Source organism: Tasmannia lanceolata, unplaced genomic scaffold (genome assembly GCF_043159265.1).
Source record: "Tasmannia lanceolata isolate RefF3 unplaced genomic scaffold, GAP_Taslan_0.1 ptg000008l, whole genome shotgun sequence".
NCBI lineage: Eukaryota > Viridiplantae > Streptophyta > Magnoliopsida > Canellales > Winteraceae > Tasmannia > Tasmannia lanceolata.
In genome coordinates, this window is record NW_027518685.1 from 28,800,278 (window position 1) to 28,822,801 (window position 22,524).

General features: G+C 37.9%; 1 protein-coding gene across 6 annotated transcripts; it reads left to right on the forward strand.

The window, feature by feature from the left end:
• Positions 1-253: 253 nt before the first annotated feature.
• LOC143885085 (uncharacterized) lies at positions 254-21,631 on the forward strand. 6 transcript variants are annotated; one of them, XR_013253137.1, is made up of 8 exons: positions 319-409; positions 521-568; positions 10,739-11,183; positions 17,725-17,810; positions 18,053-19,799; positions 19,937-20,141; positions 20,241-20,680; positions 21,168-21,631. XR_013253137.1 is itself a non-coding variant. In XM_077389055.1 (7 exons), exons 3-7 carry the CDS (start codon positions 10,796-10,798, stop codon positions 20,491-20,493), a joined length of 2,679 nt encoding a protein of 892 aa, XP_077245170.1. In that variant the 5' UTR covers positions 319-409; positions 521-568; positions 10,739-10,795; the 3' UTR covers positions 20,494-20,940. The 6 variants fall into 6 exon arrangements, 2 of the variants coding, with proteins under 2 accessions (XP_077245170.1, XP_077245171.1); XR_013253138.1 differs by lacking the exon at positions 10,739-11,183 and having other exon boundaries at positions 254-409; XM_077389055.1 differs by lacking the exon at positions 21,168-21,631 and having other exon boundaries at positions 20,241-20,940.
• The last annotated feature ends 893 nt before the right edge of the window (positions 21,632-22,524 follow it).

The window sequence follows — 22,524 nt, forward strand, 5'->3', positions numbered from 1 at the left end:
CACACGGGCTCACTTTTTCTCAAATATTGTCTTATTTATTTATTCATCTGACGTGGCTGTTTCCTCGTGCAAAAGTCAGCCGCGAAATGGCTTTTACGAAATTACCTATCAAATGCCCCAGTGTATTATAATATTTGTATGTACGTATCAGTTTCGCTTTCCGAAAAGCTCCGTAAAAACTTAACGTGACGACAAGCACGTGCCGTATCGTTGACCGTCGCGATAAACCCGGCACGAAACGGCACAAAAACCCAATCGGAAGAGGAACGATAAACTCTCCATCGCTCTCTATGATTTAGGGTTTTCATTTTTCTTTTCTTTTCCTTTTTCGTAACGGATTTCCGATACATAGCCTTCTTTCTCCCCTTCCGAATCGCTTCCGGCTTCTGCTACCTCCCGGCACGGCAAGGTATCGCTCTGTTTTTCATTTCTCTTATTAGTTTCCGATTTCAATATCGTTTTTTTTCTCAAAACCGATTTTATTTTCTAATCCGTTCCTCTCTTGTGTGGGAATTTACAGCATTTATGCCCTCTCTCTCTTTTCCAAGGCAAGAAATCACTTCACTAGGTATATAGTCTTTTCTTTTCTTCCACAATCCATTTGTTTATAGCAGAAAGTTCTCATTTTATTTGTTTATTTATTGAAGATCCAACAGAATATGTAATTATATATGTCTTTCTAAAGGAGAACTCAATCTTAGAAGTACTGCAATTTCTCCTGTTTTGAAGTAAACAACTAAACATGTTGCCCATTTTCATGCTACATGATGATCTTGGCCCATTGGATGTGATGAATTAGAACATTGTTCTCCCCAACATTTTTCAGTTTTTTTTTTTTTTTTTTTTTTTTTTTTTTTTTTTTTTTCCTTAGGCATTTTTGGATCAAAAAGGTTTTTTCTCAGGTACCCATGTTGATAGACCCGACACGACATGGCACCTAAGTTTGGCATATACTAGTACCATTTACTTGAAATATGTTGTATAAATCTCTTACACTATGGACATGTGTTTTTAATTAACTTATTCATAATTTTACTTATTAGTAACAATACAAATGTCTTCTGATAGTCATAAGGGTATTGTATTGTCGGCACATTGTTTTCCTAGGGTTTTCCTTTTTTTTTCTTTTTCTTTTTATGTCAACATGCGTAATGCCTACAAGATATGTAGCCTTACTCTTGCTTTGGAGTGCAAAGCCCTAGGAACTTTGTTATCTTCTCCTTTTGATACCTTCGCTGCTTAAACAAGATGGGTGACTTAGTAGTTGACTTAGTTTCTTGAGGATGTGGACTGGTGATTTGGCTGGCAGCCAAGATGCTGCTTCGGTTCTCATAATAAGGACTCAAGTGCTTTTATTCATTGTTTCATTAAATTAATGGCTTTTTGGTGGAGACAAAGAAAATTACTTTTTTATTGTGAAAGTTATCCAATTCAACGATGAACATATGTGCATGCCACAATATATATTATTATTATGTTTATAATTTAGATAGCTACCCAACCAATCTCCTACATTCTCTAGTGGTTTTGAGGCAATAAGTACGCTGTTGCCGCGAGGTGTAGGGATCAAGACTGGTACAGAGGGTGAGAGGAAAGCTCTTCAAACAAAATTTAGATAGCTACCCAAAGCCCATAATTAGGATATTGGCATTACTATGTTTTCCAAAGCATTTGGTATTGAAAGTAGGGAGACAAGGTTGGTGGGAGGTCAGCATATAACAATTTTTGTTTTGAATCGGTCTCTATTCACAGATGATTTTAATTATTTATTGGTTAATTAGGATTAGGGATTCTACTTTGGTGTTCTGTATTTCTACATTGGTTCTAGAAGTCTTTCCGTGCTCTATTGACCAAATTTTTGGTGGATTCCAATGTTGTGCTTTGGAGTTGTTACTATTTATCTTATCCTGGAGACACATAAGATACCAAAAATCAACATGTTAATTTATCCAGCTCACATTAGCATTGAATTCATCTAATTCGTAATGGCCACTACTTTTTCCTCCATCAAATGTGTATAACTTTCTTTTTGAAATGGTTGTTTTATTTTTTATTTTTTTTGAAATGGACAAATTTGTATAACTTATTTAATGCAATTTGGAGGATTTATCTGAACTCATGTAAATATCCTTATCTTCATCATTATTGTATAATATCCACAATACATATTAGTCGTCAATTTGTTCGATGCCACATGCTCAATTTATTTGTCATTTGCATCTCAACTTGCATATCAACCAATGAATTCAGCCACTTCATAGCCATGTCTTATCTAATTCCTCATATTGAATTCTGTATCTGATAAGATCAATTTTCAGCGATAGATTACTTGGGAGTTGAGTGGGATTATTTCAATCTCAACTAAGTTTAAAACGAGGTTGGAAGGTTTTATGTTGGAGCTAATTAGCGCACAAGCTCAATAATTTGGGTTGTATGCTGTGTTGTGAGAATTTTTATGTACTCTGATTTTCTTTTATGATAAGCGGAACGGGTTGGATTGCAATTGCAACAAGTATTAGCTCATCAACCTTCAGCCTTGGAGCTTGTTCATATGGTATAACAACTAGGAGGAGGGCTCGGCCATTTCCCATTTTTTCAGATTCTAAATAGGAAAGAAGGAGCACTTACCGTTAAGATTTGAGAAATAATAATAAAAAAAGGGTGTGGTTGGAAGATTTTGTTAATCAAGTCAATGAATGGGGGCCCACTTCCCAAGATAAAGGCTAGGTGACTCAAGTTTAAAAGGAAACTTGAACTCCTACATTAGAGTGTCCATTGGTAGATCGTTAATTTGTGACAAAATCACCTCCAACAAAAGTACAATACCCACTGGTAGATCATCAATTTGTGTATGAGCCGTCCCATTCAGCATTAGATTGCCCCTTTCATACGACGATGATCTGTTTTTACTTTATAGAATGCCTTCCCCTTTTTTTTGAATGATAGAGTACCTTCTCCAAGCGCAGCCTTTATATACCTAAGAATCTAGTGGAAGCATCAAGATCTGTTTTTTCGGGTGTGCTCGCATGATTGACTAACCATGCACTCCATATGGAATATCAGAGCGAGTAATTGTAAGATTAGACATGTAAGAAACGGGAGTTGCTAGGTGATACAACTTCTTATCAAAGACTAGCTGGGAAACAGGGAGTCACCAATGTCAAGAAGATAAAGCCAACAGCCTCATGACAATTGCACAGTCTTCCTCATTTTCATGTCGTCGAAAACACTGTAAGAGGGACAAAAACTAAACTGCAATTCAACTAGTTAGTAAGCTACTCATAGAAGCAATACTTGAAAAAAAAAACTACGGAACATTCAAGAATCAAAACAGGCGGTAAAAATAAGAAGAGAACCTAAAGAGTCTCTCCCAGTGATGGTAGCTAAAGATCCATTTTCTTTTTAACAATTTCTATTAAAACACGGCGAAACATTTGATAAACAATCATTCTTACTAGTCATGTCTCAGGGGCTCTTGAATCAATTTTCCACAAGGTGGATGAAGATGACAAGTGTAAGCAGAGGTTCCTGGTTGTTCTATAGTGTATATTGAGCTAGATTAGGCTTCCATCAAAAACAAGAAGTTGGTGAAGATCATCGGTACTTTGATCTATGGGATCCATAGCCTCATGAGCAATAGACTCACGCTTACAAGTGCTGAAGTAACAGCACGAGCATCAGAAGTAGCTGGCTTTGGCCACAAGGTAGGAAAAATGTCCCAACACATCTCTTTCTTGTGCATCTTTTTTACACAATGATTACAAGTCAATTGGTCCTTGTCGGCAGAAGTGAAGTTTTTTTTCGTATGCTAAAGTTTTCATTTACTTCTAGATCTAGCACCACCACTCTTGATACCACTATAAACAACCCTTGAATTAGTAACCAGTGTCGAGTGTGATGGAATAACAACGCCATGACACTTTGCGTTAGTGGTGGCTCCCCTGCTAGCCTCACCATGAATGTAATTTATATAGTGACTTGAGATGTGAAAGATTTTCCTTGCCTACGACTTAACTATTCCGACTTGAGATCTGGTTTCAACCCTGTTAAGTAAATATTTCTTCTTTAATCTATCTTTCCAAAAACAGAGAAAGAAATAGAAATAGAAAATCTTCTTTGATCTATTCCCTCGATAATGATCCAACTCCTCATTTACTCTGTAGAGAATCATAATATTCCTCTATAGACATCTCTCCCATGCAACGATTTGCTACGATTTGGTATAGTTGATAGACTACAATGGTATCATGCCTGTGAATATGTATTTGCTATATTATCTCAGACGGCCTTCATTGTCCTCAAGAATAACAGTCCCCTGCATATGCTGGATACATCTAATGTAGCAACGAGGACATTACAATAAGGTTTTCATATTCCCATGTCTCATAGTTTACATCATCTTCTGTAATTTTCTTCATTCTCCTATATATGTATCTCATCTTTAATTCCACGAATAAATATCTTGCCAGGCTTGAGACTACATAAGGTCATTACTTCCATCCAACTTGACTGTGGTAATCTGCATCTCGAGTTTGTTGAATTGACCACTTCCTGTGGATTGATTCTCCTTAAACTCTCCTAGGCGGTGTTGAATACCCGTTGGATATAATAAAGCAATCAATCACCAAATAATATTATCTATAATCACAAACACTCTGAAAACAAAATATCAGCTCTGCGGTCTATTCCATCCAAGGTCGAGCAAGGGGAATGGTCAAATAGAATTCACTCTATTTCGAGAATTTTTCTAAATAAAAATTGACTGATCCATCCAAGGTCGAGCAAGGGGAATGGTCAAATAGAATTCACTCAATTTCTAGAATTTTTCTATATAAAAATTGACCAAATTCCTTCAGTCAAATGACCATAAAATTCTAGTGATAATCAATCATCACCAAAACCGTTCAAAACTGATTTTTTCAGAATTTCAGAAAAATAATTAGAACTTCATCCAAATCTTTCCGAAAAGGTATTAAGAATCGCAAAAAACATAAAGTAATCAAGTTTCATCAGAAGCTATAGTCACTAATCCATGATGGAAACACTTGTAATATGGTTGCTGATGTCAATTGTGCAGCCATACAATACTTTCTTGACCCTTTTCTGTGCTTATTCTGTAGATTTTTGATATGTTCAATTTGGCCGCTGAGATGATTAAAGGAGAAAAATAGATCTAGATCTTTGTTCTGACAGAAGTGGAAGTGGAAAATAAGAGAAAAAATGAAAGATTTCAGAGGGATGTCACTTGAGTTGTATGGTCAGTTCACATCTTTTATTCACTGAAGTGTTCTTCACAAAATGACAATTCTTTCTTGTCTTGTTTAATAAATACCAATTACCTAAAACATAAACTTATGAATTCTCTTCAATACATGCATATCTCAGTTGCCCCATGCATGTATCATATGTATTTTTTTAAAAAAAATTTCTTCTCATATTACTTGAAAAATGTATGTGTCGATTCCCAACACATAAAGACATTTGAATTCTCTTCAGTACCTACAGATCTCAGTCGCACATGCATGTGTCATATGTATTTTATTAAATAATTTTTTGATTTATTTTCTGCTTTTTTTCTTATGTTTTTTGTAATCTTCGGTAATATTCCCTTATTCTTATATGTGTGCATGTATTTATGGTTTTCTTGTGATATTCCTTGAAATATATATGTGTCGATTAGGATTTTTTTTACATTTTTCTGGTTTTTCTTCCTTTTCCGACTTTTACTTTTGTTTTGTGTTTTGTTTTTATTATTTTCGTATTTACTCATATATTCCTTTCAGATATTTCTTATAAAATGAGGATCTTTATTATGTATATATTGTGTCAATGGAAGTTTTATTTTGGGTTATTTTGTGCCTTTTTTGGTTATCTTTATTGGCCATTTTCTCTAATTAACATTCTGTTCTTTGTTGAATAGTGTAAGGGTAGTTTAGGCATTAAGTGATAATTAGAGCGTATCGTAGTCATTGTGCATTGGATGCCCTATTTGGGCCTATATATACATCATATACATGAGGAGCTCCGTAGTGGAGACTCTCCATCTCTCCATCTCTCTTCTTCCTCTCTTCTAACCCTAACTCCATTTCTAACACGGTATCAGAGCTAAGATCCTAGGGAAAGAAAGAAAAGAAGAAGAGTTCATCTCACGTTTTCATCTCCCTCTCTCGTGCGCCTCTATATCTTTATCTCTCACGTTTTTTTTTTGTGCATAGCACAGTCCTTCCCTTTGTTTTTCGGACATCCTTGATTTCTCTCTCTATATGCTCACACTCCCTATCTTCAGCGTATCTCTCTCTCTCTCTCGAAAATATCTCCCTCAAATCTCTAGAATCTCTCTCAATCTCCCTCAAATCTCTCTCCCAATGTCGAGAATCTCTCCCTCAGCTCGCGCAAACCCTTTTTTGGGTTTTGCCGTAAAGCCTTTCCACGTATTTCTCTCTACCCACCTTGAGATTAATAATCACACGTTTTTCCCCTTAAGTCTTGTGATTATCTTTTTAATTGCAAGTTATTTCTCTGTCTTTTTTTCTCTCCCTTAACTCACACTTGCAATTAACCCCTAATCGCAAGATGTGTCCTGCGATTACCCATCCTCCAACTCATGCCCTCCAACTCATGCGATTAACTCCTCCACCATCCCATCTTGCGATTACTCCTTATAATCGCAAGATTATGTTCTTGTGATTACTTGTACTCGAGCTGTGTTGCGATTACTATCTCCACTCATGCAATTACTCTCGCCTCCCACTATGCGATTACTCCTTCTTCGCTCATGCAATTACTCTCGCCTCCCACTATGCGATTACTCCTTCTTCGCTCATGCGATTACTTCAAAGAAAAACATGATTTCAATGCCCTCTTGTAAACCCATTTTTGGGTTCTCCTCCTCTCGTAACTTTCAATTCCAACCTCAAATCTTTCCTTTCTTTCTCTTTTGAATTCATTTGAGAAGAAATCTTCTTCCCAAATCCCTTTTGGCCTTCCACGCAAACCTCCAAATTCCTTTATTCTTCGATTTTTGTAGATCTACTCCCTAAAATCCTTTTCCATCTCCAAATCTCTTTATTTTCTCTTTTCTATAGTTTTTGGCTTCGCCTTTCTCTTGATCTTCAAGGTGCACCCCAAGTGTTTGACGAGATGTCCGAGAGACGTGGGGTGCCTTGAGAGTCCGTCTTTTTGTTGGAAGTTGAATGCCTTCGCCTCAACTTGAGGGGCAGTGTTGTCTCTCGTTCTTGGGTTGTTCCTTTTTCTTAGTGTTGCCCTCTTTGTTATTTTGTCTTGAGGGGGAGTTTTGTCGAGTGTTGTCATGTAGTTCTTCCTTTGTTGTCTTTTCTTGAGGGAGTCTTGTCTTCATGTCTTCTTGACGACTTGTCTTTTAGTGTGTTGTCATCTCCGGGCTCATGTAGTCTTGCCCAAGGGGGAGTGTTATCATCTTTTCTTTATGTTCTTCGTCTGTCTCCTTGGTGCTTGTTATTCCATTGTCATTTTCTTATTCGTTGTTTCCTCTTTGATGTCTTCTCTTTGAGTAGTTTACGCATTATCCGGCTTTATGCCTTGTCCAACTTTATGCCTTATCTTTCCGGGCGATGGTGTCCCCATCATTGGTTGGCTCTTTTCAGGCAACGGTTTCTCCGTTGACCTTTTTTCCGGGTGATGGTTTCCCCATTGTTGGTCGGCTCTTTTTTCAGACGGCGGTTTGTCCATCGACCTTCTTTCCGGGTTATGATTTCCCCATCGTTGGTCGGCTCTTTTCAGCTGACAGTTTCCCTGTCGACCTTTTTTCCACCCGATGGTTTCCCCATCCTTAGTCGGCTTTCGTCAGGCAACGATGTTCATGTCGTCGACCTTGTATCCAGACGATGGTTTCCCCATCATTGGTTGGTTATCTTTTCCCCTTTTTTGCTTACCTCCAGGCGACGGTTTCCCCGCCAACCTTATCTCCAATGGTTTCCCCATCGCTTGTTATCTTCTATTGGCGTGGCGCTGCTTAGTTGGTGTTCTTGCTCCTGGTGCTTCGTTGTTTCTCATGTGCGCGCCCTTAGTGTGCCTATTTTGCTCGCTGGACCGTTGCTGGTTCCTGCCATGGCACCTCCATTGCTCTTTGATATGCAGATTTGTTCGTCGTACTCTCATTCAGGGAGAGGCCATGTTTGATTGCTCTCGCCGTAGTGCTAATTCAGGGGGAGTTGCTCTTTTTTATGGTCGTTGATCTCGCTATTGTACTCATGCGGCCGCTGTTATCTTTTATTATGCTTTCATTATGTATTCACCACACCAGCTTGAGGAGTGTTATACCAAGCTGGATGTGTGTGTGTGAGATTATTGTACTTTTGCTAGTTTTAGTTGTTGCTAGGGGTGAGCATTATTCGGTTATACGGTCGGTTCGGTTTGGTTTCGGTTAGTTTTTTTGGAAATTCGGTTATTCGGTTTCGGTTATCTAAAAAAAAATTCGGTTAACCGAAATAATGGATGAAACCATTTTTTTTCCAAAAAAATTGCTTTATGTGCACTCCGTGGGATGATCAAAACCGTCCATTTGATTTATCACAACTTAATTAGGTTGTGCTCAAAAAATCATTTCGATCGGATGATCCTAGCCCTCCGATCCAAGCTAAAATTTACTTTTTTCCCTCTTTTCCTCTCACAATTCGAATAACCGAATTTGTAATCGGTTCGGTTTCTCATAAATTCGGTTTCGGTTTCTCATAAATTCGGTTTTGGTTTTGGTTCGAATTTTGGGAAACCGAAATAAATTCGGTTTTAATTTTTCGGTTTTTTCGGTTCAGTTTTAACCGAATAACCACCCCTAGTTGTTGCTGTAGTTTTCTTTATACCAAGCTGAAGTTCCATAGTATATACACTCCAGCTTGAGGGAGAGTGTTGAATAGTGTAAGGGCAGTTTAGGCATTACGTGTACATTAGAGGGTATTGTAGTCATTGTACATTGGATGGTTTAGGCATTACTACGTGTACATTAGAGGGTATTGTAGTCATTGTACATTGGATGCCCTATTTGGGCCTATATATACATCATATACATGAGGGGCTCCCTAGTGGAGACTCTCCATTTCTTTTCTTCTTCCTCTCGTCTAACCCTAACTCCATTTTTTAACATTCTTTATTATGTAAATATGCATGTAATCATGATTCTTTCGGTTTTATTTCATTTGATATGTTTAATTTCTTTTTTACTCCTGAAACTTGAAAAAGCAATTGCGTAAGGCATTCCGATTCTCGATGTCAATGACAGACTCGGCCGTAGTCGAATAAGTTCATGAAAAACTGTTTAGTAATAACTTCTTAATGTGTTCTATGCATGGTTTTAAATTTCGACCGAGACCGAAATTTCCCAAAATTTGAAATTTCGCGAATTCCAAATTTCGGTAATTTTAAATGCCATTTTTTATTAAAAAAAAATGTTACAAAATTTCAGTCGAAATTTCGAGCCAAAATACCAAATTTCGGCAATTTTGGATTTCGCCGAAATTTCGGTTTTTGGTGGGGTCCAAAATGGGTACCGAAACCGAAATTTAAAGCCTTGGTTCTATGTGACCAATTAAATTACTGCTTGTTAAAATTAAGTTTAACATCTAATTATGGCTTTGTAGGTATAGTTTATGAATAGCAAAAAGAAATAGAAAGTGCTCACTTTGTGAAATAACTGTTGTACTTCTCATGTTTTGTTTGTAAACATGCCTAAAGATGTATAATGAGAGAAAAACTGAGAAGACAAAACTATATGAATGTGTGTGGATAAATGGTTGCAGCTGCCCTACCTAGTAGGAAATTATTTGGTTGGAGATCATGTTGCTCCATGGCGTCTCCTTGCTCTTTACTTAATCTCCATAGGTTCTGTTACCTTATCTCTTTGACAAGTAAAAACAACAAAAGTTATTATGATGACCGATAAGGAAAGAGTAGGAGGAGGAAGAAGACGGTGAAGGAGAAAAAAAGAATAAAAAAGAGGAGATGAACCGGTGCTTTCCTTACCCGAGAAGAAAACCATATGGTTGAAAAAAGAAATGTTACATATTAGACGCCAAAAAAGTGAAAAAAGGGCTTTGAAATGAAAAAAGGGGCTTTGAGTTTGTGTATTTTTATGTGACCAGAAGTTGCAATATATAGGGTTTTCTTTCAATATGCATGTTTTTGTGATATACATGTGTTGATTTGGTTGAGTGTACATGTATTGATTTGGTTTTCTTGGATATATTCTTTTTTTGTCCATTTTTTTGCTTATTTTAATTTTTTTTCTTTCTTTAATTCTGCAAGTACGTGTGAATTATTGCTTCTTTTATCTGTATGTATCTTCTACTACTATTAACTATGTTTTTTTCTTTTCTTGTTCTTTTATCAATATAGTGCAAATTCCTTTTTGTAATGAAAAGTGCAAAATCTTGTGGCCAACTGAAAATGAAAAGTTACAATAAAATCCATAAAAGCGTTAGCCTGAAATGTTACACATTAGGCATATAATTCCAATTTGCCTAAAAAGAGCAATCAAGCCGAAAATTTCCAAGCTTTTTGGCCTACGAAGTTACTTCCCAATAGAGTGTGAGATATGACCCAAAGAGAAATTGAAGAATGTGTGCAATATGTCTGATATACTTACTACATACTAAGGGGTGCCATGCTTTTTTTGAAGCTTAATTCTTGATGCACTTTTTATATGTAATAATGTATTTGTTATGTATTTTTTTTGTTTTTCATTTTCCTATTGTATGCAATATTGCAGATTTGCTGATTGCAGAATTTGGGTTGCAATTGCATACTTGGGATTGTGGTTATTAAAATGCCACGTGAGCCAGACATTGGATGGCAACATGGGAAAATGATTGGGGGACATAGGCACCATGTGCAATGCAATTATTGCCATCGGACCATGATTGGGGGTGTTACTCGCTTCAAAAAACACTTGGCAAGCAGAAAGGGGGAAATTAAGGGTTGTGATGCTGTCCCCAAAGAAGTAAGAGAGACAATAAGAAAACACTTAGCCACTGTTAAAACGAAAAAGTTGTCAAACAAGAAGCTAAAAAGGGCACATTTGGAAGCCCTGAATGTGCCTCCATCTGATGATAAGGACACAGAATCAGATGAATCGGATCGGGAGATGGCAGCTGCTAGATTGGAAAGCTTGAGGACCATGCATGAAGAAGAACCCCACCATCCCATCATTAATGGTTTATTATCTTCTTTTTTCTTGTAAAATTATATTGTCCCAAGTTCTAACCTATTTCCGAATCCCTCTACCCACAAAAGCTTTAAGTATGCAATCTTAAATACTTAACTCTTATTCCGTACAAACTACATATGATTTTATAGAGTATATTTATGGAACAAGATATTTACATATAGACAATAGTAAATACATACTTACAGAAGAACACTAATGACTTCTTTTTATGTAGTCAATCCTTCTTTCTAATTCCTATGTTCACTGAATTTTTTTTTTTGTTTTTTCAATGAGAAGATCACATTGACTGCCCTAGGTTTTATTGGAGTCTTATTTTTTGTTAGACCAAGTTGGCATTCGATGCTGAGTCTTTAACCCTTGCATTTAAACAATGGGTCAAAGTAGAAAGCCGACGAAATATGACATGTTCAGTGTGATGATCAACACTCTCTCCCTTGAATATGAGCAGAGACATTAGAATACTTGATGGATGTGCTCAAGGTCCTCAGGTATGTCCGTAAAACTTGCACTAGAATGTTGATTAGTAAATATATTGCTCCCAAGATGTCATATGAAACCCTTCTAGAGCGCTTCACAATCAAGCTAAACATTTTTGTACGTGTGCCCAATCTATATTGTTATAAAGTACTGGGAGACCATCCAAGATGCCATGGAGAATCCATGAGTTAAGAAGATAGTGCTCATCGTTAATGTTAAAAGAGTTTTAGTTAGTTTGTAGAGTGTTGTCTTTCTAAGTCATGGAAGGGTAGCAGAGTCTTTTCCCATCAAAATCACATGAGTTCTTTGAGTCATGAGTGTTTTAAATAGGCCCCACACATGATTACGAAAATTTTAAGCGGGAGAGAGAGTCATCAACTTATTAGAGGGTATTTTAGTCCAAAATTATTGGATTTTTTCTAGGATTTTAGGACTTTCTAATTCTCATCTTTTTCTTATATATTGTAAGCCTTAAGGCCATTGAGGCTATGTTATAATAAAATGAATAAAGATTTAAAGTTTTTTTTTTTTTTTTGGAAGATAACTTTTATTGATAAAGGAGCAACACGGTAAAAAGGGGGACAAGATGTTCCCGACAAACAAGAAACTAACAAAGGGGGGTCTCCCTAATAACCCGATTAAGGCGTATATACTAATCTCAAGTCAGAAAGATTAACGCCCTCTTCCGCCAGCTCGTCAGCTTCGGAATTGGCAGTCCTCCTACGATGCTGAAGAGAGGGGTTGATGAGTCGCACAAGTTCCCGAATTTCGTCAATAATTGCATGGATTCGCCAAGGCCCACCCCCTTCACACCTTCCCCAGCCAACGACGTTGGTAGAGTCACCTTCAATTATCAATGGCCGGGGTCTGTTGCTAGCGTACCATTTTAGGCCCGCCAAGAGGGATTTTGCTTCGGCCTCATTCGCGTCGCAATGCCCAGCCGGACCAAATAAGACATAATGGTGAGCCCCTCACTGTTGCGAAGAATTCCACCAATTCCTGCCCTTCCCGGATTTCCAAGAGAGCTTCCATCGAAGTTCAACTTCAGCCATCCCTCCAGTGGTGGATCCCATCGCGAAGTCATTTGATTTAGCTTCCTCTTCTCTTGCAATACAGTGCCCCAATGTCTTAGAACAGTTCCGGACGAGTAAGGAATTTCCCCCTTTCTAAGAGCAATAATAGACAGTTTTACATCCAAAAGAATGTAGCGCTAGGATTTTTCCATGTCGCAGAAAATTCTGGCATTCCGTTTTGCCCAAATGTGCCACAAAATCTTGAAAGGCACTGCCGACCACATAATTTTTCTGAGGCAACCGTTGAAGATGCCGCCCCAATGAACGATTACCGGAAATATACGATTTTCCATCACCCATTTAACACCGAATATCCTAAAAATTCCGGACCATATTCTATGGACAAAAGTGCAGTTCACAGATAAATGGTCGATAGTCTCTTCGTTATTGTAGCACATGATGCATCTGTTGGCTAGGTGAAAGCCGCAACGCTTAAGCTTGTCATTTGTATTAATGCACCCATGAGCTACAGTCCACAGAAATGCCGAGATTCGCGGAGGGGCAACGTTACGCCAAATGCGAGCATGCTCGGAATCCGGGTCAATGAGGGCTGTAAAACTAGCAATCTTTGAAGTTTTTTTCTTTCTCGTGTGGATGTAATGTTTGTTCTTCGGGGTGTGATACCTTGATCCCCTTAGAACGATTCCTAGGGTTCTCTTGGTGCGAAGGCTCGTGATTGCTATTGTGATTCTAGCATAATCTTCTTCTTCTTTGGTGGTAAGCCTTGAGATAAGTATAATGCTTCTTCATTACTCACAATCAATAGTTCTCCTATTTCTCTCATCTTTTCTTAGTTTCTTCTACAAAAACAATTTGCCCACGAACTGAAGATATTCCCACCTGCTTAAAACCTCATAACCTTAATTTTTCTTCTTGTTTACCCATTTCATCTCAACCTAAACCTTACGTCCCTTAATCTTGTCAAAACATTTGCATGTACCTTTTTGACATATATATGCACCTTCCCGGCATACGTTCGTACCTCTCTTAGTAGAAATTTTTTTCTAATCTAATCACATATGTTAGGATCCAAGATCCTAATTTTTACCCATCCTTTTTACTCTTATTTCCTACTGCAACAGTCTACTCTTGCCAGTAATTTCAGATTCCAACTAGTTGCACAACTTATTTCCTTTACATACCTTATTCCTCACCTTATTTGACTAAAATCTAAGCTTAATATTTGAAAGTTACTCCCTTCCATAGATTGTCCTGCGTCACCCCACCACCTCCACCCAAAAAAAAAAAAAATCCTTTCCCATCTCCCACATGGAACGATGAGATTAGAATATTCTAACTTCATGTCTTGACATTTTTTGTCAAATTTCATTTTTGATCTTTCCCATACTTTCTTTCTCGTAGTCCATGAAACAACTTTGAAAAGTTTTGGTACAATGCTCTCAACTCAACCACCCCGATGAAGATTGTACTCGTTCCATGTTTTTCCACGGTCAACTCTCTCTATCTCTCTCTGAAAATGTATTCCAGGGCTTGCACAAGCTATAGTTTGAGGCACAAGCTATATTTTGAGGCAGAACAAATCGGGCAATTTGAGTTGGAGTTACGGTTTCTCAACCTGGCTAAGATGACAATTGTGTAAAATATAGTCACCCTCACAAGCTATGTTGTTAAAATCTTACAATTTACGATTTGAATCTTACGATTCAAATCGATTCATGGGTTGAACGATTCAAATCGGACGAAGAATCTTTTTTCATAAAAATCTTGCAATTCAAGTACGATTCGACTTTGAATCGTGCGTACAATTTTTACGATTATGTCTATTTTGGATTTTGATAACTGATTGTGATTTCAAAATGAAAATAATTTCAAAATGCTTCGTTTATTGCTGGCATTTCTTTGTATGATGATTATTATAGATTTGAGTATCTGCTTTATTTACTGTTGTGATAAATTATATAATGATTTATTATAGGGGAGTGATAAATCGACTCCCAAATATCTTAAATCGACTTCCCATGTGTCTTTCTCTCTCCTCTAGGTTAGAGAGAGAAAGACACATGGGAAGTCGATTTAAGATATTTGGGAGTCGATTTATCACTGCCCTTTATTATATGATGAATATAGTTTGTGCTTTGTTTAGTAATTTATTGTGCGATGAATATGATTTGTGCTTCGGATTACTAATCATGGAATTTTATATTTAATTTAATAGTTTCAAATTGAAAATAAATAATTACTCATTTTATTCTTATTTTTTACCTTTTTATATTTTTAAATATTTTTTCTCATTTTTTATATATAGAAATTTGAAAAAATCTTACGATTTACGATCCGATTTACGATTGATACGATTCGAACCCTGTTACGATTTACGATTCTATTCCGATTTTCAGAACCTTGCTCACAGTCACATGTGACGTCTACCTTGCACACTGCGACACCCCTAGACCGAACCTGGAAGTCTTCGCACATGTCTTTTGGTGTACAAGCGGTTGTTGCAAGTTAAGATTTGATACGGAAGTGATAATTTTCGTGTTTCATCAGTGTGCAACAAAGCAAAAAAAAAAAAAAAACAAGCATGTGGGAAAAGATAGAAGGAGATAATATTCCATAAAATTCCAAGTTTTGGTATCCAAAACACACCAAGGACCCAAGTCCAAAAACGATTCTGATTTGCCCATGGGCAAAAGGTAAAACATCAAGTATCACAGAAGGCAACAAACTAACACGTTATCCATCACATTAAGGTCCATGGCAAGAACGAACGATCGCAACAACTATGCCCCACGATCTGCAAGAATGATAATTATAGTGAACTAAAATAGCCTTGTAGGTAATCATACAGTAAAATCTATGATGTGTGGACATGGACATGAGTGTCGTGTGTCGACACGGACACGAGTGTGGTGTGTCGACACGGACACGGAGTGCCAGACACGACAAAGCTCCAAAATCGTGTGTCCAACTTCGACATGTATACGAGCTGTCTAAGATGGCAACATCTAAAAATCTAGAAATGGTGGCACATACATACGTATAAAATTATTGATTACTATCATAATTTGTAACAATATAAATATGATATTCATTTAACAAACTAATAAATCTTGGAATTAATCAACTATAATCTAAAACAAAAATAAGATAATCAAATAATAACGGTCCATCACTTTAATCGAGTTCTCTTTCGTCTCCAATATACAGCGAGAAAGGGAGACCAATATGATACAATGAATAGTATTGGATCAAGAGTTTATTTAGGGGATGGGATATAACATCAAATACTGGTTCAAGAAGAGTTTATAATAGAAAAGAATTAATAATAAAAGAGGTATACACAATATTCAATAATAAAACAGAATGCCATAGTACATGGTACAAAAACATGTCCACACGCCCACATCAATTCAAAGACTTCTAGAAATATATTTAAAAGTGTACAAAGGAGTGTCAACACGTGTGGACACGCGTGTTGTGTCAGACACGACAGGACACGTGTGTCGGCAAGATAATCAAATTGTCATCATTTAGGGCAATGTTTATGATCCTTGGCATCATGAGGAAGCACATTGAAGGTACAGATTTGGCCCAGGCTGCTTTTACTAGCGTTTCCACCGCCTTCTTGATACTTGGAGCTTATTCGAGAATCGTTGTTTTTGTTTGAGGAGTGGATCAACAGTATCTGGGTAAAGAAAGTGTTCTTTCGAAAACATTTGAGACGGAGTTGATTTAGGGTATCATCAACAGTAGGTGGGAGTTTCTGCTCCACCAGGCTCTACTTGCTGCAAGTTTTTTTTTTTCTTGTAACATGAGCATGCGCATTGCCTTTTTCATTTCCCATCTTAGCCTGGCTTCACTGAGTTAGGATTTTAATGTGAGGCATGGATTTTGTTTGGACCTTTGGCAGGGATGCATGTGAGTGCTTTAACCTTTGTAGGATCAACAGTATCTGGGTAAAGAAAGTGTGCTTTCGAAAACATTTGAGACGGAGTTGATTTAGGGTATCATCAACAGTAGGTGGGAGTTTCTGCTCCACCAGGCTCTACTTGCTGCAAGTTTTTTTTTTTTCGTAACACGAGCAAGCACATTGCCTTTTTCATTTCCCATCTTAGCCTGGCTTCACTGAGTTAGGATTTTAATGTGAGGCATGGATTTTGTTTGGACCTTTGGCAGGGATGCATGTGAGTGCTTTAACCTTTGTAGGATGACCAATGGTGTGTGGCATGATTTTAACTGTTCTAATTAGGTTATGTTGCGTAATTTTTCTTGAATGACTAGTGAACCTTATTTTACCTCTCTGACCATAATATCAATGACCTTGATGCGTAGGTAAGCTTTTTAAGTGGCTATAGATGCAGTATAGTTTTGAAACCATTCATTGTATCACATCTTGAATGACAAATCCAACCCCTTAGCGAATGATACATGAATTCTTTTCTTCTATTTGATACATGGTTTCCATGCATGTTGCAGTGACTAGCACTTTCATTATTTCAAATCATTCATGATTTTATGTAGATAACCTTGATTGTTCTAACTAATTCTAGCGTTTGCAAATTGTTCTAGTTGAATTACCATTCAAAAAAAAAAATGGTCTAGTTGAATTGATCAGATATACAGTTGCCTACTGCTAATTTGGACCTTTTATGGGGAAGGTGAGAGGGGAGAGGGGAGAGGGGGTGGTGTTCTTTCTGCTCAACCTGAATTCGGCATCTTTAATTTATATAGGTTGATTAAACATCTCGACTAAGGAGCCAAAACTGATTGTTTCATTAGAAATCAGGCAAATCCTTTTAGGGACAGAGCAGTGTCTTTTGTATTCCTAATGATTGGAAATAACTAAATTTTTTTTACAACACAAACAGAACTTGTCCTCCAACTTATCTGGGAGTGATTCGATACCTAATTTTTTCTACGGTGGTTTTTGGACCATTAATGAGGGTTTTCTTTAACTGCTAGAATAATAGTTTACTTTGTTTTTCTAACTTTCCTTTGTGGCACCATGGCTTCTAGATTCTAAATCAGACCCACAACAATTCATGGTGGGGAGTCGAGAGTTCTTTGATGCTTTCTCAGTTGTTCCCTGCAATGATGAGCAAGTAAGTAGTTTTTTATTTCCACATTTTCATGTGAACTTGTCTGGGATGCTTCCATAAATCCTTGAGTAACAACTCTTAAGGGCTTGTGTTCCATTTGTTTTTCCTTTTTTTTTTTTTCTCCTATCTACCCTGAGTGCTTGTATGCCATTTAGTTCTTTGATCATATACTTATTTCATAAATTACATATATGTCTCACAAGTTATTGCATTTCTTTTTTCTTTCAACTTTTGCTTCATCGTAGGGTTTGGCACCTCCAAGAGCCACTGATGTTGGATGGGCTCATGGTATAATGGTAAATGGGGATAGACAGAAAATCAAGTGCAGATATTGTCATAAGGTGATCCTAGGAGGTGGAATTTCCCGACTAAAGCAACATTTAGCTGGTGAAAGGGGAAACATAGCCCCATGTGAAAAAGTACCCGAAGATGTTAAAGCGCAGATAAAACAGCATTTAGGATTTAAAGTTTTGGAGAGGCTGAAAAAACAGAAGGAATCAGCAGAAGTTGTAAATGGTCCCTCTCGGGAAGGCAGGGAAGATGAAAATAATGATGATATGGAAAGGAGTCCTAATGCAACTCTTATACGAAGCCGTAGAGGTAAAAAGAGAGGAAAAGAGGTAGATGAAGGGACCTCTAGGAGAGGAAAGAGAATCAAGAACGCATTTGTTCCCCCGACTACACCCATTTCTCAACCCATGATGCACCTTACTTTTGCTTCACAAGAAAGCATAGACCAAGCAGATATGGCTGTTGCAAAATTTATGTATGACACTGGCATACCATTCAATGCAGCAAATTCATTGTATTTCCAACCAATGGCTGATGCGATTGCTGCAGTGGGCCCTGGATATAAAATGCCTTCTTATCATGCTTTGCGCGCTAAATTATTAAACAAAATTGTCCATGAAACAGGAGAGTTGTGTCAAGAACTAAGAAAGTCATGGGAGGTGACTGGTTGTTCGGTCATGGCCGACAGGTGGATGGATAAGACTGGTCATACTGTCATAAACTTTTTCATTTATTGTCCTAAAGGTACCATGTTCCTTAAGTCAGTAGATGCATCTGACATTGCAAAAGCTCCAGATGCACTGATGAATCTATTTGATGTTATAGTTCAAGAGGTTGGTCCGAAGAATATTATACATTTTGTTACAGATTGTTCAGCTAATTTTAAGGCTGCAGGAAAAATGTTGATGAACAAGTACAGAACCTTTTTCTGGAGTGCCTGTGCGGGCCATTGTATTGATCTAATGCTTGAGGAGTTGGGGGAAATGGACGAAGTGAAAGAGACATTGGCGAAGTCGAAAAGAATCAGTCAGTTCATCTACAACCATGCATGGGTCCTTAATTTGATGAGGAAAAAAACAGGTGGAAGAGATATCGTTCATCCTGCTATTTCAAAGTTCACAACAAACTTCTTAACGTTGCAAAACATCATGTCTTTAAAAGACTACCTCCATCAGATGTTTACTAGTACGACTTGGGAGCAGTCAGTTTTCTCCAAACAAAGGGCAGGTGCAGATGTGACAGATATCGTGATGGATCCACTATTCTGGTCATCATGTTCCAAAATTTTGAAGGTCACCAAACCCCTCATTACAGTCTTACACCTGGCAGATAGTGAAGAGCGGCCTTCTATGGGTTACATATATGATGCAATGGAAAAGGCAAAAAGGGGTATAATAGTGGCATTCAACAATAAGGAATCTGATTATTTGCCCTTCTTGAAGGTGATTGATCATGTATGGGAAGAACAACTCCATAGTCCCCTTCATGCAGCTGCTTACTATCTTAACCCATCCATATTTTACAATCCAAGCTTTTCCAATAATAAAGTCATTCACAAGGGCTTACTAGATTGCATTGAGACCTTGGAGCCTGATCTGTCTGCCCAGGAAATGATTACAAAACACATAGTGTGCTATGAGGATGCTATAGGTGATTTCAGTCGGCGTGTGGCGCTGCGGGGCCGGGAATCGTTGTATCCTGGTGAGCTATCTTCAAATTTTTGCTAGCAAGTGTGAGTCATAAGTGACAAAGCTCTTTTTTCAGATGTTGATATGTGATTTTGAAGTTTGAATTCTTATTTTATGCAAACAGTTAACTAGTAAACTGTGGTCCTACAGCTACATGGTGGTCCCTGTATGCATCAGATTATCCTGATCTGCAACGCTTCGCCGTTAGAATATTAAGCCAAACATGCAGCGGACCTAGGTGTGAGAGGAACTGGAGCATGTTTGAGCGTATCCTTTCAAAGAAGAGAAACTGTTTGGAGAACGAGAGGCTGAATGACCTCATCTTTGTCCACTATAATTTGCGTCTTCAACAAAGGTAAAACCATCTGAACACTAATTATTCCTTGATGCTCTTCAACCATCATCTTGAGTGTGAAATATTTGACATTGAAGCTTTGCTCTTGACTGACATTAGGCAAATGACACTGTTGGGAGGTAAACTACCAATAAGAGGCATGCACGATCCGATATGCTTGGAGGGAATGAATGTTGATATTGGAGATTGGGTTGAGGATCCTGGAGCAGCTGAAGAAGAGGGTCACCTTGGTTGGATGGATGTAGCTCTACCCAGTAATGCACTTGTTCTGAGTACCAAGGTGAGGAATGTTGGTGACTGTAATAATAGTGATGATGATGATGACAGCAATGGAAATGAGGGCAGCCTCTAACGCTGACGGGGATTCATTAAATGGAAAACTGAGGTTGCTAAATTTACTGGGAAGCTCAATGGGTCTTTGGACTTTGGACTTTCTCACAAGTTTTCAACTGAAGCTACTGGGATTCTTGCATCATAGACATCTCCTTGTTGCTCATGAATTATTCAGTTCTGTGTTGACTTCAAATGGGTCCATTCAGGTCAGTGGTCATTCATTTCCTCTAATTCTTTTATCCAAGATTTCAGAATTGAACTTGCAAATGTATGTAACAGAAGATGAATTGGATTACTCAGGGTTGAGTTTCATAGTTCCGTGTCATAAAACCTTGTTCGATAACTTGGTTCTGTACCCCTTGTTCGCACTGCCGGGCCGGTTGCCTGCCTTCTCGTTGAAGAGGGTATGTTTAGAAAAAAAAAAATAATGAAAAGAAAAGGAATGCCAAAGATCATATGAGAAAGATGTGTGGTGAGAACTGTTTCTTAAATGGGAGATGATATCCCCCCCCCCTCCCCCCCCAAATGCATTACGTGCATACAAATTTGACGTGAAAAGTGGGCAACTTTATGTCAAATCACGTTACAAGGGGGGTGTGCAAGTACTGCAGGGGGGGTGAAAATATCATGACCCTTCTTAAATTAATATGATGAATAATCTCTTTTATGGAGTTTTATTGTTTCTTATTGCAGCACAAAAATCAGCTTGGGGAATTATTCTGAGCGCCCATGGCGGATAGCAAGTTTCAACGTAGATCAACCAAGTTTTCATCAACAGATGCGGTTTTCTTTTATGTAATGGGAAATGATATCCTCACTCCCTTGTTTTAGTAATGGCACTCCGCTTATCAGTTTATAAGTTTTCAATTAGCTTTAAAGGTAATTGCAATCCTCTCCCCCCCCCCCCCCTAAAAACAAAAAAAACAAAAAAAAAAACCTTCAACAACCAATTAGAAAGGTGTGATTAATTAAGCCTGGAGTGCCATTATCAAAACAAGGACGTGTGGATATAAAATATCAAATGGTTCAAGTACCCATTTTGATGAGCATTTGTTTTATTGTATGAAATGGTTCAACTACTACCTATAGTTTGGCTTTGTTGCAAAACACTGCCTCTTTCAATATTTGTGAATCGATAAGAGTAGGGCCTGACCTCACGGTAGTACAATGTGGCACTCCGAATGTGACATAGTGGTGCTCAGCTTTGATGAGTGACTCACTCAACGCTCTGCTTCTCTTCCAAAACCAAGTTGTTCACCGTCCTCTACTGCACATCTATGCTACAAAACACAATGAGCAGCACCAAGACAATGTCTTGATACCTCAAGGGAAATGATAAATGTGCCCCTTTTCATCACTTGGGACACCCAGCTGCATTGTGCGTGGCAATCAGGTCACTTCATTCCTTCAAATGTGAAGTACATCAGCCCTTTGCAGCCATAGATACACTATAAGTGATGAAAAGGGAAGTAATGGAGACCATAACACTCATTCTACAACCCTTTGTCACCCGTATCAAAGACATAATTGCCAAGCTCCCCTCCCCAGGAAGACCACCAACAGTCATTCCCACAGTAGAAATCCCTATAACCAGGGTCATGCTCAAATTGAATGCTAAATAACGAAAATACTAGTCTTTCATCTGATGAACTCCCCAGCTGGCTATGGGTGGCTGGTCTATGGTTGGAAAAGGAGGGCGGATAGTTTTAGTGCCCCCTTCTATATGTTTTCTACGTTTAGGGGCTGTTTGGGTACGCGGATTTTAGAATCTTGGATTTCCTCAAAATTGTAGATGGGAGACGAGAGAAGAAAGAGACCAACCATCATTTTTCCGACATCAAGAGACCAGGAGATCGTCCCATGTTTCCAGGTTTAAGAAATCTCAGGATGGGGGAGAGATCTCTAAGACCTGAATTTCTTACTTAAAATCCAAGAAACGCTATCAGGACAGCATACAACAGCTTGATCATGAACCCTCTTTTACACTGTTTTCAAACTACAACCTGGATTCTAAAATCTGCATATATAGACGGCCCCTTACAGTCCTAAA